Consider the following 18,080-nt stretch of genomic DNA (forward strand, 5'->3'; position numbering starts at 1 on the left):
AGGAAAGTATAAATTGCCGCTGTGTTCTCCAGCTCCGCTTTCCATTCAGATGTATTCCACAATATTTGTGTTCTGACACTTTGGTCAGGAAGGAACCCAATGCTTCCTCAATGTATCGGGAGCTCAAAGCTGACTTCACCTATCCTTGCCAAGGAAGAGATGTGTTAACAGCAACAAACAGTAACAAACTCACTCCTTGTCATCTTTGCTCCTTCTGCTCCCAGGAACTCTCTTGCTACATAAGCAATCATGTTGTTCTCTTTAACTCCATCTATTCGTTCCCTTGCTCTATGCCTCCCAAAAATGAATGTCCTGCTCTTCTCCTGTCCCTTTTATGGTGAACTCTTTCTGTCACATCTTACAGTCTTTTTCTGAAGATCATGTCATCTTTCCATACCTTTACAGGAACCTTTCTAGGTCTCCTACTCTCTCTCTGCCCTTTTGTACTCCAGGATCCTTTCCTTCGGCATGCTGAGTTATCCTTGCTCCCATTACTACAGTAACCTCCTTCACCTTCAAATGTTCACTCCTGGGTCAAAGTAGAGACTAGAAAATACAGTGGAGCATTAGCTAGCCAAGCACTGTGAGGGGCAGCTGACCATTTTTTCATAGCAGGTTAATCTTGAGCCTACAAGTTTGTGAAAGTATGTGAGAGTGACAAAATTACCCGTCCCTATATATCCTTCTTTGCAAAAATCACAGTGACTTTAAAGAAGAGAGACACATTTCACTGTATTTCTTCCTTCAGAAAGGTAAGAACTTGACCTTCAAGTCAGGCTCAACGCTGACCTTAGGGAAAATTCTGTTTCCCAGTACAGTCATTGATTCAAGTCCCTGACTTGTGTGTATCATGACCTGAGGTCTTTCTGCCTCTAGTCCAGCTGCTTTCAAAATCTCTCTGAAATTCCCCTTGAGACAGAGAGCCACTATCACAGACTGAGCAGGGGGAGCCTTGGCCTCCTGTGAATTCACAGGTCAGGATCAAGCATCACTGCATGCCAGCAGTCACTGTGCTCACATAAATGTACTTCTCCTCCAGGTGAGGATTTTCTATGAGTGAAAACCAGTCCAGGCTTTCACATGGACTGCTAAACATCTGCAATAGCAGACAAGTTTCATTTACAATTGAAGCCCAAGTTGGACCCAAGAGCAGAAGCAGTACTTAGATTTGAGTTATGTGAGCACGGTTATGTCCTGACTCTTGGGTGGTGAAGGTGGAGGGAGAAATTGGTGTTCCATGGAACAAATTGCCCAGGCTTTACCAGTCCTTACATTCCAAACTGGAAATTTTCTGTGGTTGTTATTCTTCCTTTCTGAGGTAAACCTTACCACCTTCATCTATTAGAAAGCTCCATACTCTAAGACAGGGATATATAAAACAGACTAAAGTCAGGAGAAAATGAGAAAATTACTCCCCTGATACAGTTGTGTTACCATTTAAATCAAGTTACCATTTTCTTTTGTGTTTTGAATAACAGATTTTCAGATGATGCAATGCTGCCGGGGTATTTTAACACAATCCGATCATTTGACTTTGGAGTCTCAATTATAATGCCTTCAAAATTTGTATGGGAATAAAATAATATTCTGTGTCAATGTTTGTCAACATTGACCTTGATATTTTGAGGGAAGTTGATTTATTTATTAAGTATTAAAAGATTTAAATTTGACTAAGGACTGTGAAGAAACAACATGGGAATTTATATATGCAAAATAAATTATAATGATATATTCACTCATTCAGTTTGTCATTACAAGAATGGAATATGCTTCTGCATTCTGCTTTGAAATCATGTCCCTTCTAATTTTAAAGTATTCCAGAAAAATATTCAAATTACTGTGACAAATGCCTGTGTTTTCTTATGATGTGTAAAAAAGAATAATATATACCCAAACTATAATTTAATACATCTTCAGCTTTTTCTTGCAGTTTATTATGATGTCACTAGAAAAGCCTCAGTGGAATTTTGAGGTTATTATGTACAGTTGGGACTACATTGGTCTTTGTGCTGTATTATTTATGGGAAGAGTCACTGAAAATGTTTTATTCAGTAGAAAATGTTGCAGCTGGAAAGCTCCTGGAATGAAAGAACAGACATTTTTCAACAGTACTTCCAGCTCAAAAATAGAGTAATTAGATGTGTTTAGTATTCATTAGGGAATGAAGTTATCCTAACTATGGTGTGAGTATAAAACTTTAGTTTACAAAACTGCCAAAATTGGAACTTCAACCAGCACATACGAGAGAGGCTGTTTGTTTATCATGCTGAATTACTGCAAAGTGGAAAACATGAATAAGCAATAAAGAAAAAAGCTGATGCTCCTTTTTTCCTTTTTTTCTTTTTTATTTTTTTTAACAGTTCAAATTGTACTTTGGGGAGCCTTCAAGGCCAGAATGAAATGAGTATAAGCATTTAAAAAAATAATCCAGATTCTGGTGGTAGTGCTTGTCAGCTTTAGACAAGCCAGGAAAAAAGGAAAGAAATTGAAGTCAGTGGGTTTGCACATATATAAAAGTAGTTAATAGTTTTTCATTTCACATTTCCAGCTAGAATCAAATATTACAGTGTGTTGTTGTAGGTATGGTCCTTGTGATATCTTTTACAAAAGATAGTAGGATTCAAGCAGCCCACCGCACATTTATTTCATTTCCATGAAACATTTTGTAGTTACTGCATTTCACCTTTTGGATACTTTTGAATATTTCAGCTTTTTCTGTTCAGAACTCTTGCAGCTTCCCCTGTTCAGTTGGTGTGAAGGCTGGGCCATTCTTCCTAGTCGATGCCTCATGGTATCCAGAGCTCTATTTTGAGTAGCAAAGCATGCGGGATTTTACTAGTCCATCCAGTAAGGAGAACCCTTAAAGAAATAAGCATTCCCTTTCCCCATAGAGTTTCAAAGTAGATCTTTGCTGTATAACCTCACCTGATGGCATTTGTGCTCTGCCTCAATGTTCAATTTGAATCAAATTTTTGCAATTTTAAAATTAATTTAGAGAAACTAGAATAAAATGAATGGGTGTTAAATCTGCCTTTCCAGAGAAATGGCTACTCTTAATACCTCTGGGAGCTCAACTTTTCACCTTCTACCAACACACAATATCATGAGCAGAGGACCTCAAGTTCTAAAGTAGTTCCTGGATGCATCTTTTGTTCACACTTGACCCACATTGCAGATGACATTAAAATCAAGAGAGTCAGGATTTCAAATGCCAAAACACTGTGGCAGCAAAGCATGATTTCTATGTGCTTTAAATCTTTAGGTCGCTTTCTCAAATGCAACATAAATTATTAGCAATTAGGAGTGGCTTTTCTTGGTAAATGCCATATAAATTTGGAAGTCCGGAGCTATTTCTGGGAGGTGCTCACATTCTGAATTTCATCACTGAGCCAGTGTTGACATTATTATGTTTTACGATTCCTTTAGGACTAAATTAGAGTCCATTGGCAGAGATTGATTTTATTCAAATTACTGCATTCTTTTTTCTGGATTAGGAGAGGGTGTCACCACCTTCTCATGGGCACTGACATTTTGCAGGGAGGTTGTGGGAATTGGGTGAACAGAGAAGTCAAATGATTTGCCATTTGAAAGGTTGGTGTTAGGTGGTTTCAAGTTTAATCCACTTCTAAAATGTGGAAGCATAAGAGTTTAGATTGTAAATGTTGTGGGGGGTACGCGTGCATCTTTTGTCTTCTGTAAAATCAGAAGTTCACGTTATGTTCTCCATCTCATAACAAGTGTGTCTTGTTTGATAGGTGAGACCTCGGCCTCCAAAAATGGAGGCATAGTGGGAAATCAGGTCTGTCTTTCTTAGCCATTCTTCTCACAACATTTTGCTAAACCATGATTCACTTGAAGCTGAGAAGTCCTTAAGGCTTTGTACAGCTCAGTGCAACTGACTGCAGGATTTCTGCAAGGGGGTTGCACAGAACATGGTAATTAGATATTGCCCAATGCTTGTCCATTAATCTTCCCTTTAACATGGTTCACCCTGCAAGCAATATTACAGGTTTCTGCTACAGCTCACCCTGACAACAGCTAAACCCCTCAGCTTAATGTGCCCTGTTCCCTAACCCTAAATCTGCTTGTGAATTAATCCTTACTGTCCTAGAAAAAAACCCCAACCAACCAGACAAATGAACAAAATAGCACAAAAGCGCTGGAAAGCGTTATCTGAATTAGCCATAAATAAGAACTTCAGTGTAGGCCATGACATTGGTTGTTTATTGCTGAAAATTTAGTAACTGATTCTTACGGACAGCTCTCTGCAGCACCCAAGTCTAGCACAGCTAGCCTGAATTGATCAGTAACCCAGGTCTACAAAAATAAGTTGATGCCCAACTCTCTGATGGCAGTGGTGTTTTATCACCTAAAGAAATTCCTTCTTTATGAAGCTGACTTCTTGCTTTTTAACATTTTTCTGTGGAGTTTTTTAACACTTTTGTCTGACCTATGTGAACATGTTACAATTCTGAGTGTAGGATTTGAATTTATAGAAAAGGGTATGCTTTGGAGAAAGAAACATACCCTAATCCTACTATGTTTTTCTTCTACCTGGAGGCAGAGACAATTTTTTAAATTGCAAAGTAACTGATTTGTACAAAGCCATAAAATGAAAGTGACCTGACAACTACTGGCTGATTAAGGTGTAGAATACTAAACAAAATCAACAAATGCTGGGAAATATGTCTGTTAATAATTCTTCCTCAAATGACTACATTCCTCCTCAGAATAGCCCTATTAGCCTAGTTAATTTAGGATAATATTGAGGCTGGGATAATATTGGTATTATCCCAGTAATTGCAATGAGAAAAACACTTACCATAAAGGCCATACATAGTATTTTTCCCCACAATGCTGCATGAGTGATAGACAAAAATAAGCAGAATGACCAGACTGCGTGGTCACTTCCCTTGAAGTAGAATTTGTCTATATACAAGCTCAGTTAAAGTATCTTTCTTTTCTTAACAATTTTTTCCACTATATGTGCTTTTTTCATATTTTTAAACAGATTTTATCATTCATTACCTTATTGCTTCAAAACTAGAAATTAAAAGAGAAAAAGGTTTTAAAATGTGAAATTATCATTTGCTTACTCATGCTAATGAGTGCTTTGCTTTGTAGATAGTTCATCTGAGAACTGTCGAAAAATTACATTTCAATCTGGGTAATGGAATCAGGATTTGGGCATCAAAGGATCCCCTTGTAGTAATTAATTAGCTTGACAAATGCTTTTTCCTTATTTTGAGATCTGGTGTTGCAGCTGTGTCATGAAGCTGGGGGAGAGAGTGAGGCTGAGGATTTACATGTGCACTAAAGACATTTGTCTGAGAAGAGAATGAATTGTTTAATCCAAGAGCAGAGGCACACCAAGCAACGTGTAACCTACAAACCAGGCTGGAGACAAAGCAGTTTTAGGAGTTCTTTCTTCTGTAAAGGAACCTCAGTGGTTTAATAATGCTAGTACTTCACTCAAATTTTGTAATTTCTCTTTGTTTTGCGGTACTTTGTTTTGTTGTAGCTTCTAGGTTGAGTGTCTCAGCAATAGTCTGGAGACTTGTGAGTTATCAAACAAACAGCTTCTGAAGGAGGTCATATATAGAGATCATATTATGATCCCATCTTACATGTTTGTGTGAGGGGAGAGAGTCACTTACATGTGATAGATCTTTGCTGTATTTGCAGCTTGTCTATGCAGCAGAATATACACGGGTACACCTCCAAGGCTCCCAAACTTCTTTCTTGCTCCTCAGCATATGGTCAGGTGAACCAGAACTTCGGGTTTACTGCCAACAGCATTTAGCACATCCATAGAGTTTACACTTATATTTGTCTTGCTTTTGTCCTCTTGTCATCATTTTCTCAGCATTGAACCTTGCTTGCAACTGTGAAAAGATGCAAGTAGGGCAGCTGGGAGGCATCCCACGTTTTAGGATAGCACACCTAACAGTGAGGCGCTGCAGACTCTAGTTAATGCCAGACGTGGCAACTACAACATGCCTTCCTGAAGGCATTGACATAATTCTTCTCCTTGTTATTTCCCTGCTGCTGGTGGCTGGGGTGTGAGAGCACACTTGCTTCTCAGCCTCTTTGCTTCCCATACCTGACTGTAGTACTGCAGTGCACTTTAATAGTTCATGTCTTGTGCTGGTTTGCCCTTCTGAAAATAACAAAGTTATACACAGGAGCTCTTTTTCTTTTGTGCTGTTTTTAACTGATTTGTGGCAGCAGCTACACCTGTCAATTATATCTTGCTTAGCAATAATAAATAAAAAAAAAATGCTTTGTTGCTTGTTTTATTAGAAATTATCTGGCTATACACAGTCTTGTAAAGTAATGATTGCAATTTTACTAAGTGTCACTAGAAATTGGAGACTGGAAAAATACTTTTTGTACACTTTTCTAGTATGACAAATGACAATTACAGGACATTGCAGCATGCATCTTGTGACAGCTCATTGCACTGCTGAGCGCTGCCAGTTGATTACAGGAATGTACTGGCGGCAGCAGCAGTAACAGAGCGGATGAATACAGTATGCTGTATTTATCTAGTGCCTTTCATCAGTGATGCTTTTGACAGATAGACTGTCAGCACTTTGCACAACACTTTGCTTAATGGTAAAATATGGAGAAGCTCTCAGCAAGGCCCACTGCTGCCTAGCAGGGTGCCTTTCTGCAGAGTTGTGCTCAGCCTGGTTGTTCAGGGTTTTATTCATCCCCAGCTACAGAGCTTTTTATTTGTCCTTCATGAATTTCACATCACGTTCTTTCAGCCTTTCTAGGCCCATCTGAACTTCAGCCTGTCCTTGAGCAGGTGGCTGGTCCCTCCATGTCATGTCATCTGCAAACTTGACAGGGGTGCTTGCTTACCTCCTCCAAGTCATTGCTAAAGACATGTCCTAGGTTAGACCTCTGGGGTACCTGTTAGCAGCCTGCAGGTGGGATATGCTGTGAGTCAATCGGGAATTTATCAAACCTGCTTTCCCACACAGCTGCCTAATGACCTTCCTTGGATATGAGAATATTGTGGGAGGCAGATAGGCAGGCTGCCTTGCTAAAGTTAAGGTAAACTATGCCAGTATTTCTAGTCTTGTCCACAAATGAAGTAATTCTAGTGTAGGAGGCAACCAAATTGGTCAGGCATGACTTACTTTTGGTGAGTCAATGCTGAGTGCTGCCTGTTGGCTGATTCTCCTTCATGTGCTCAGAAATGTGCTGAGAGGACTCACTCCATGAGGCTGTACTGCTGGTACTACAACCAGCAGTAATTCCATGAACATCTTTTTTCACTTTCTTAATACACTCTAGATATTTTCTTTCTCCTGTAGCAAGGGATCTCCCTTAGCCTCCTTCACCTTGCAAAAATTAAAGCAGGTGGCCTTGCAAGGACATGGGCCAGCTTTCCCAGCACACTCTGACTTCTGTGGATCTAATAATCCAAATCAATTCCTGCTTTGTCTGGTTGGGATTTACCTGACCACCTCCTGCTCATTGTTCATTGTCTTCTTGAACCCTGTCTGTAGTCACAAAGGGCTGGAAGACCTCCGTGAGGAAGAGTGAGGCAATGCAAGCATTGAGCACCTCAGCTTCAGCTGTGACTGCTGTCCCCATCCACAGGGTCACAGTCTTCTTGTTCAGCCTTTCAGTTCTGCAAAAGCTGTTCTTGTTACCCTTGAAATCCCTCGAGAGCATCCACTCTGACTGAATATTTCTAATTCAAAGTCTAATAGATGATTGACTTGCTTTCCCTGGAGAAATCTACCTGGTGGCTATGTCTAGACTTCAGGACTGGCCTTTAAAATTGTATTAATCCTTATTTCAGTATGTTTATTAAACTTAAGCGCATGACCTAAGTAGCTTACTTCTGTAATTCCCCTGACTGCCACTTTTTAAAATATTTACTGCTTTCCTTTTGTTCACTGGCTGTAAGGAGGTTTCACATTTTTTCTTACATCTCAGCCATTTTATATTTAATATTTCAGCACTCATACATGTTTATCTGGACTTGATAATTTATTTTTTTTACTATACAGTTGCAAACTGACCACAGTACTTATTGTCCTGATGCCTTCGTCTACCAGGGTCTCATATTTTTCCTCATAGAACAGGGCACTTCTTATTGGTATTGGTGTATTGGTAGAAGAGCAATACACTTGGTTTCAGGAAATGTTACATGTAGCATCTCACCTCTGATGATTCCATATATGTACAGGTTCTTTGCAGGTTCCCTGTTTAAAAGGAATGCAGTCTTGTTGGAGAAAGTGAGATGATTTGAGGGGTTTTAATACCATTAGTTATTTACTCCTTACAATTACATTTATGCCTTCCTTATAATTACTATATGTTATCTGACTAGAATTTAGCTCTTGGTCAATGTTTTTCTGAGTCCATTATGTCTAAATTTCAAAGGATTTCTTTTTTACTTAGCCCTTGCCATTGACCTCTATTGATTTCTTCTTTTCCTGCCTTCTGTTTTGTTTGTGGCATCCATATGCTGTGAGATGTCATTACTGTTTCCTTCAGTGCCATCCTCACAACACCTAAGAATTTAATTTTTTCCAAGCCCTGCGCCACAGGGTCATTTGCACTAGCCTTCACATTTACATTTTTTTAGAAACACAGTTTAGAATTTCATGAGTTTCCTACATTGCTGTTTGCATTTTCTGTGTCTGAAATAAACTTTTACAATTTGCTATTGCTTTCTTTAAGACAGCATTGAGCTCCTTGACTGTCCTTACATGTCATCCACTAGATTTGTGCAGTTTATACACAGTTAATTTGTGCTGGGAAAGCTATAACAGGTTTTAAGCAGTAGACATATTGCAGTAGTTACTTTGAAATTTTAATGAGTGCCATTAAAGAATCAAAGGTACAGGAGAGCAATTCTACAGGAAAGGAAAATAAAGGCCAAGAGGTAAGGAAACTTTAAATGTTTCTACAGTTTTCAAGTTCAAAGCAAGTTTGGTTGACCAGACCCCATCTGGGATGCTTTAGAAACTTCTAAAATGGTTTATTTCTTTTGGTTTATAGAGAAGGATAAGAGTAGATAACATGTAAAGCAGAACAGATTTATTAGACTAAATAACATGAACTGTGATAACATGAAAATATGATGAAAAAGCAATTCATGAAAGTGCAACAAAAATGTTCTTATTGCTGAAAACAATACAGGATGTGACCTATGAAATGGATGCACAGCTCAGTGCAAGAACACCCCCACCAAGCTGCCCTGCACAGTGTAACCCAGGAGCACACAGAGGTGCTCAGCCCAAGTGCTCTGGGCGGGATTTCATGAGTTCTGGTGCTGCCACTAGCTCCCCACAGCAGGGTGTGCACTCTAGGCAGGTACCCAGCTTCTGTAGGATTCCAATGCTCCCTGCATCTCCCTTCACCCTGCTCAAAGGAGCTTGGCATTTCCCAGAATCCTCTTACTCCTTCTGTTCTTTTTTTCGTCCATTTTCACTTTTTCCACTCCTTCCTTTGTCTTCATATTCCTTTTTGTGTCCTAAATCAGAAAAACAAATTTTCAGTCTTGCTTTATCTTTTAAGGGGAAAAAAAAAAAAAGGAAAAAAATCCCAAGAGAAGAAACTGTCATGACACCTGTCTTCCTCTGTGTTGCCCTTTGTTTGCCTGCAGCTCCTTCCTTTTGAAAATGTGGATTAAAGTGTCCCACATCTCTTTCTCTTCCCTGACAATTCAGGTCTCTGCAGGATCTCTCGAGGCAGACGGATATTCCTTACGGCACTGTCCTGGACTCGGCAGTGTACGAGCACGTGCGGGTGAAAGGGATGAACCCCTTCGAGAGGGACAGCATGTATTCCCAGATGTGGCGGATGATCAACAGGAGCAACGGCTCCGAGAACAACGTCCTGGAGTCCACTGCAGGCATTCAGAAGGTACTGGCACACTTCCTTTATGTTTCCCACTGGAGATGCTCTGTGTTACACCACGTTTGCCTGGCTGTTGCTTCTAACTAAAATGGATACATTTGCACCCAGGCAGTGATCATGCCTGGAATCCATTCCTGAAAGCCCATGGTGCTGGCACTGAGGACTGGGACTTCTCAGGTGTGTGGCATTGAATAGCATTGTAATGTGTAAGTACCTAGACTGGTTGTTCCAAACGGTATTTACCGGTGTTTTTATAGGAGATGGCTGTGTTTGTAAGGGTGCAGAATGGGAACAGGAACACTGAACTCAGAACCCCAGAACACAAGGCACTGAATATCTTTTGTTGTAGTCTCCGGACACTGAAAATCCTGGCTTCCTGTTGTAGCTCTGGGTCATGTTTGTTTTGAGAGAGGAAGGCAGGAATGAATGAATTGGCTTTAAAAGGAGTCTCACAAACACATTCTGTAGTAGGTTTAGCAGTGGAAAAACACTTTGAGAGCTCTTTGTAGACACATTTGTGAATGCAGTAGTTCCCTCCCAAATTCTGGCTGACAGCTGCAGCTTTTATAGAAACACCAGTCCATGAAAGGATTCATTTTAAGAGTCAATATAGGTTAATGAGTGACTGTGAACAAGCTTCTTCCCCCCTACCACTGTATCTTTATATTCAGACTTCTAAATCAAATCAAAGAAATACCATATTTTGATGACTTTATTTTAAACTTCAATATGTGATGATTTCTTACAGAAAATATCCATGAATTGTGTGTTTACATTGTTACACTCTCAATTTAGAGACTTCTAAAAATCCAGTTGAACTCTGTTTTATTGTCTCCACCAAAATCTATTGGCCAGGAAAACGTGACATTTCTGATGCTCTCACTCTAGTAACAAGAGAAAAGAGTATATTAAGAAGAATGATGAAATCACTGGTGAGCTCTTGATAATCAAAGAACTGAAAAATAACAATTATTTGGAGTTTTAAAAATCCCCAATCCACCCTCTGGATAACCAAGATCATATTTTCTCCTCTGAAGGACTAAACAGCATAAAAAAGAGGCAGGAGAGGTCCTGGGGAACTGCACTTTTGAAACCCTTTTAGATAAAGTCATAAGCTGAAAGAGCAAGAAAAAAAGGTCTGAAGATTTATTGGCTAGAGGAAATTGCTTTTTTTGAGAGAACATATTTTAGCTCAGCTTGTAAGTGGCTGATAAAGCTGGGATTTGCCTTTTGTATATATTAAAAACAAACCAAAACCAAGAACCTTCCCTCTTTCTGGTTTCCCTTCCCAAGTTATAAAATGAGTTTCAGAAGGATCAAAAACCAGAGTACATCAAACATAACTGTGCTTACTAACAGTTTTTAGCTTGAAAAACTAAACAAAAAGTATATCCTGCTGGCAGGTAATTGCAGATTACAGTCACTGAGTTTTCATTCCTGGAAACTTGGCAGTTTCTGTCCTAAAACACATAAAATCTGAAACATCCAAGTTCTTATTTACCCATGCTTTTGCTTCCCAGGAATAGGCAAATGATGATGTTAAAAAGCTAAGCTATGTCAAGCGTGTGCCTACCTATGGGTGCACAGTTTCTCCCCTTCCTTCAATTTACAGGAAGAAATGAAACAGAAAAAGATTATTTGCCAGCTGCTGTTCACCAGAAGCTTTTGGGAAGTTGTAGCTGGCCTGCTCAGGAAGAAAGCTGCATGAAGAAAGAGATGTTAAAAGCTAATCTTAGGCAAGGAAAACAAATATTTTAAAAGGTATCTGATAAAAGGCAGAGATTATAATCTCTGTAACACATTTCAAAAAAAGAAAACATTTCAGAAAGAATTCATGGGTCCCCTTGGCCTACTTATATGCTTCATAATGCTCTTCAGGGTCTTTAATGAATTTAACTGGCCACATCAGAGCTATTAACCTCATTATTACCCTGGGCAAGATACACCAACAGGTCTTCCTCTGTGCCTCATTTGGTTTCTCCCATTCATCAGCACTAAAGCGTGACTGAAGAGCAGTTTGTCCAGACTCTGCGAGAGCATCACCTCAGCAAACCTTCCTGGAGTGCCAAGTGAGACAGCAGAGACCTAATGGGTGCTCCAAACAGGTACAGGGACTTCCACTCAGCTGAGAAATGATTGTGAAGGGATTGGGATCAGAGGGACCTCCACGAGAGAGAGGTGTGCAGGGATGCAGTGGACACCCCCATCTTTAACAGCACCCCTGGCTGCACCACCTCAGAGGTTAAACCAGGTTTGCAAGCAGCCTTCAGAGAAGATGCTTCCCAAAATATTTTTGTAAAATCCTAAAAGTTCTTCAGTTTTGTCTTGCTTTTATTCTGACAACCCCAGTGGAGCTGGCACTATTTTATTGTGTGGAAAGTAGCAGTCTAATGCTAATGTATATATAAACAGGGGGAAGAGGAGAGGGGGCCAACCACTGATTCACTCAGCACCTCACCCTTCTCACTCAGCAGGACTGCCTGCTTGCTGTACCAGTGTCTTTGTGTGGAGTGGCATCTGTGTGAGTGCAAATACAATACAGCCAAATGACAGTGATTGCACAGTCCCACTTTAAATCAGGCATTTTGCTGCTTTGACCTGCTCTTCCTGGCAGGAGGGCAGGGCAGGCAAGAGAAATAAGATGGGAAGATCATGTCATTGTAAGTTTTCAGGTTCTGATATTTATTGGTCCTGTTCCTCTCATAAATCAGGTGCGTACATATCACCATGTGCGCTCCTGTTCCATCCATTGCAAACAGCTATAAATACCACAGGTCCAGCTAGAGAGCAGCTGGATAGATTTACCCTGAGAGAGAGCAGTTTTAAACAGGTCTCAAACAGGAGAAAGCCTGAAAAGTATAGGCACTTTAGATATTTTCTTCCACTTATTGTCTCTTCCTTTCTTAAAAGGCAGCAAAAAACTGTTGATGGTCTGAATTTAAGGTAGGGAAGCACTCAGTTGTTTGTCTTCCTGCACCTTCAAATCAAAATGGATGGGGAGGTAGCTATATTTTTATATAAGCCTGGATTATTCTGGAGAATATTCACTTTTATCTTCTCTTTTTCTATATTATTCCTGAGTGTTTTATGTGTCTCAAATTGATTTTCCTTTTTTTGCATAGGTTATGAAATATGCATCTCATTCTGTCCTAGGAATCTCTATTTTTGCGGAAGTTATTTATTCGGAGAGGATTTACGGAGGCCCAAGTCATGCCTGCTTAAACATTCATTGAGGACTCCAAGAAAAATCATTTAGGCTTAAAGATATCACATTACATACCTCTTTATGTCTTCTTAAAAAGCACATTACCCTGCTTAATCCTTTACAAGCACCACAGGCTTTCCTATCCTTGGAACTATTCCCATTTAAAATATAATGAAACGCTTCTATTGTGCCCCTGTCTGCTCTTTCTTCCCTGGAGTATAATAGTGCCTAATGCCCTATCCTACCCACCTTGTTCCTCTGAACATGATACCGTAGCCTACAGCATCTTCATTTTTCTCAGTAGCACAGAGTGGAAAATTCCTTTCCCAAGCAGAATCTGAGTGCTTTTGAAACCTCTTCTGTCTATTTAACTCTATCTGCAACATATTTAGCTGCTAGGAAACTTGTGAATTATTGTCAGGTGAAATAATGCTTCTGGATGGTGCATTAAGAGAAATTCCTTGTAGGCTCGTTGTACTTCCTTTTCAGCTTTCTCACAGTATCAAAAGGAATTTGGTCTTGACATTTGGATTTCCTTGTGATCCTAATTGCAATGCCAGTGGAAGCATGCAAGCTCAATTTTTTTTCCCCTGGACACTGTGGATGGCACTTTTACCCTCCTGAAAATACTGTAATAGTAAAAATATTTATTAATAGACCATAACAAAACTCTTCTGAGATTATCTGTATTGGGAAGAAGGGGTAATAACAGTTTGCAATTCTGTGCTAGAACAAATTGTTAATAAATGACCATGGATATGCTTAATTTGTTTACAGCAGTAGCAACATCATGAAGACTTAACTTGATGGGCCAAAACCCCTCCTGAATTAATAAATTATCCTGATATACTCACAAATTTGCCATTGGAATTGCCATTCTTGTAGCAGATTTACTGAGTGCTTCACAAAAAATCTAGTTAATGTATAGTCCACACATCTTTGTTGTGAACATGTCTGGCCATGGAGCAGGCCAATAAAAGCACACTGAAAGCAAAAGTGAACCAAGACAGACTTTTGGGATACTGGATGTGCACCACGATTCAGCAGTTTGGCAGTGGCTAAGAAAGGGACAGGAAGCAGAAGGGGTGAGAGCATGTGAAAATGCAGTGACAGTTCTCCAGTGTATCTCAGTTCATGACCAGGGAATCAGCTGCACTATGCAGCTGTGGGTTAGAAGGCTAATTATCAACCCAGACACCAGTTCCCTGATTCCCCTCTGCCTCTGGAACAGATGCTTCTTGGTCAGATGAGAGGTTCTGTGTCTGCTCTATGAGTAATAAGGTTGACAAGTACCCTTAGGACCTTGATGTGTTCAGTCCTGCAGCTGAAGGTGCAGTTTGGCTATTTTGTGATTATTGCCTCCTGCACAGTCCATGATTTGGAGCTGGCAGGTGCCTTGCAGTACCAAAGGCACTGACTGCCCTTACTTTGTATTATCATGGATGGTCTGGCTTTTTTTTGCTTTTTTTTTCCCGTATAATTCTGTGTATCTTTACTTCCATATCTGGGGCTTTTAAAAGCTTACAGCAGTGATAAAAATTAGAATCCTGACCAGAAAGCACTACAAACACAGTATAGCGTTACTTTCAGGCATTATCAAAAGGCTAGGAGCTATCTGGGTTAGCTCAGGAGCTCAGTGTGTTTGGGAAGTACAATAACTGGTCTGTGACAGTTAACAGAGCATGAAGAAGATTCTGTGCATAGCTTTAAAAACTAAATGCAAAACTTTTCCTAACACCACATTTTCTCAGAATTCGGGATATGTTTATCAAAAGGTTTGCTCTCCCTTACCAACACTTCTGAGTCTATAATAAAGTCTGATATAACTCTGACTTTCTAGAGAGTTTTCACAGGTTTTATCTAGAGTAGAACACCTGTAAAAGTTATTTTCTGCAGAGTTGGGCTTTATTCAAAGGAATGGGTAAGCGAAAGTTTGAGTTAGCCTACATAGCAAGAATTGGATTTACATGGACATGTGCTCATTAAACAACTAAGCAAGCCAACTATTGCTGTGTTCCTTTGTCTCCAGAGTTTTCTGGAAGATTTATCTGAGTTCATCTTCTCCTGTTTCATCTTACATGCTACTGAATGTACCTCATCCTTTTTGCTCTCCCTGAAATGCCACCCCAGTTACTCCTGACTTCTCTTCAAAGCTCAGTCTATGTACGTCCCAGTCACTTCAACAACCTCAGATGTCACAGGCTGCTGTCCTGCTGTCCTGCTGTGCTGCTGTGCCATTCTACCTTCCATGTAGAAGGAAGGTAGAATGTCTTTGCTTGCTCTCTCATCTCTCAGTTTTTTTGGAAAACTTTCCAGAGCTGTTCTGCAATTTTTGTGGGCCATCCTACATCCAGGATCATAGTCTTTTCTATCTATAACTTATCACTGTCCCTTAAGTCCAAACAAATTGAGTCCACAGAGGCAGCTTGAAGTTTCACTTCTCTTGAACTAAGTTGAGCTTCTTTCATCTGAAATAATTTTTTTGTGTTTTCCTCTGCTGTTTGTGCCTGACCTGTAAGTTAGTTCAACATAAAGTCTATAGAAGCTGACTTCATCATATTAATTTTCTTTCTATTACTGGTGTATCTTAAGTATCTATAGTTAAGTCTTGCCAATTTACTTTCCATACCATGTCTGTGATTTACCCATATGACCTCCAGCCTCTCATTTCAGTAGTTCCCTTCTTATTTTCAGAGGCCTCTATAAAGAATTCCTTTTGCATTTAGTTCCATTGAAAATGCTCTTGGGTTTAAAAGAAAAAACAACAAAAAAAAAGAAGTTGCCTTGACTTTCAAGGCCTTTCATGGTGAATTCTGACTCTCCCTGCAGCTTTCTCATTTCTGAATTGGAAATCATTTGTGTGAGCTTCCAGTGCAACTCCTTTTTCAAGCAAAGTATCTTTATGCTTTCTCTAAGGACCCTTCTGTAAGGTATGTTTTCCCTCAAGACGGTAGTCGTGTCTTTCCTTCAAACTCCTTAACGCTCCCCTTTGTTATTACACTAACAAAAACCTTGACAACCCGGTCTCTGGTGTGCTATGATTGCTACCCATCAACTGAGCAGCTCTGTTTTGTTGCTTCTTTATGCTCTTTCCTTCCCTTTGGTTTATTTTGCAGCTGCCAAATCAGAGGGGAGAGACGAACACACACGATAACCATCTAAATACTGGCAAAGATGGGGTGTGGGGGAAACCAAAGAACTGCTGTACCCCAGAATGAACTGAATTAATGAACACCACCATTATCAGATGAATAGTATTTGTCAAAAAACAGCCTCTCTGTGCCTGATCTTTCAGCCTTCATCCTCAAAGGAGAGCTAAAGGCCAGCTTCAAAAGATGAGCATGGGAACTAAAAGTTCTTAAGAGTCTGATACAATAAGAAAATAGCGAAAGAATAAGATTTTATTGGGCAATTGCTCCTTGTTATTTCTCAGCTTCTCCAGATTCAATGGTGCCAGCTACATATTTCTTTTGAATGCTCTCATTGATTAGCAATAACATCATTGCATTAATCTCAGAGGCAGTTTTCTAATCTTGAAGTTTTCTGCTTGTTTTCAGATGCTTGTTTGCCTGAAAACTTGGTTATTTAGGACTCTCCCCACAGATATATCCTGTCTTCTGTTCAAAGATAATTATCTCTTGAAACCTTGCTTCACCTTGACTTGGTCCAAATTAAGAAAAAATATACTCTCATCATGTGTAACTTGAGGTGTCTAATTTAGGTGTCCAAGTTTCTTTCCTTGCTATTGTAGACAGGCAATTTTGTTCTCTGGAAAATGGTCAGGAGTGCCTAAGATGGCAACCTATTTTTCTTGGTGGCTTATTTTGTACAAATAGTTTGTTACCAAACTAAGATCATGTTCCATGACTAGAAATGGCAATAAAAATAAGAAACAGCAAAATATACTCTGAGGAACTAATTTTGCTTCAGTCCTGTAGAATTGCATTTTGCAGAGAGCTGAGTCCAGACTTTTCAGCTGGAGAAAGGATAGATGACAGTCCTTTGAGGAGTTAACATGGGATGGGGAAGTGATGCTTCATCTTGATGGCCAAATGTAAAGCTCAGTACTTCACACCTTAGCCTGTCTCTAACCCTATAGTCATCTTCTTATGGGGCAAAACAGTCCAGAGAGGAAAACTGATTCCTTTGTGAGTAGACATTTCACCTGATGTTTTTCTTATGTAGAACTGGACTAATCAAGATGGGCTCATGAGCAAAACATCTGGAGTGCGTCCCTGTCCTGATGGCAGGAGCACAGCTCTGTAGGAGTGTAGGGGCAGCTGCCACTATCAGGCCCAGGGTGCACTGCCAGCCATTTGCTCTTAAATAATCCTCAGGCACGTGCCAAAAAGCAGAACCTTTTGTGTGTTAGTAGAAGTAATTGTGTGTGAAATAGCCCCCAGTCTCCAGCTGTTGATATAACCCAGTTGAGATAACAAATAGGAGTTTGGTGTTTTGTTTTGGTGTTGGTTGGTTGGGTTTTTTGTTATTTCTGGATGTGTCTGATAGGTAGGGAAGGTGAGAACACATGACTCTGATGGTGAGGTTACTTTGACCACCACATGTGGAGTAACTGCTTGTGGCTTCCTGTGTGAGGACTTTTATCTTTTGATGCCTTTTTTCTGGTGCTGAGAACTTTGGGAATTGCTGCCAGACTGGTATGTATCCTCATTTGTTTGCATGGTCCTATCACATCTGAATGCCATAGTCCCAAGCATTATATATGGCAGACTTTAAATTTCTGAATAACTAAGTAGCATGAATGCTGCTTTCCTTTGCACTGACAGGTGATTAATTGTAGAAATACTGAGTTCTGTCCTGAAGCTGAGATTTTTACAGGATCTAAAATTTTAGAAGGTATCAGGGAGTAAGAAAACTGACAATTAGGAAATAGTTTAAGAAAAAGGGTGCATTTTCAGTCAGTGGTCGTAAAAGCTGAGCATGAGTATGTCAGGATAATACTCACAGGAATTTTTTTTGCTAG

At 39.8% G+C, this 18,080-nt stretch overlaps 1 protein-coding gene across 2 annotated transcripts in view; it reads left to right on the top strand.

Moving 5' to 3' along the window:
• The window catches only part of GRID2 (glutamate ionotropic receptor delta type subunit 2), a 669,865-nt gene that overhangs the window by 571,587 nt on the left and 80,198 nt on the right, over positions 1-18,080 (top strand). For both annotated transcript variants that reach the window (XM_058838035.1, XM_058838036.1), the window contains one exon: positions 9,702-9,897. In XM_058838035.1, the coding sequence (XP_058694018.1) occupies positions 9,702-9,897 (196 nt within the window). The remainder of the gene's footprint in view (positions 1-9,701; positions 9,898-18,080) is intronic.

This window comes from Poecile atricapillus, chromosome 4 (assembly GCF_030490865.1).
Source record: "Poecile atricapillus isolate bPoeAtr1 chromosome 4, bPoeAtr1.hap1, whole genome shotgun sequence".
NCBI lineage: Eukaryota > Metazoa > Chordata > Aves > Passeriformes > Paridae > Poecile > Poecile atricapillus.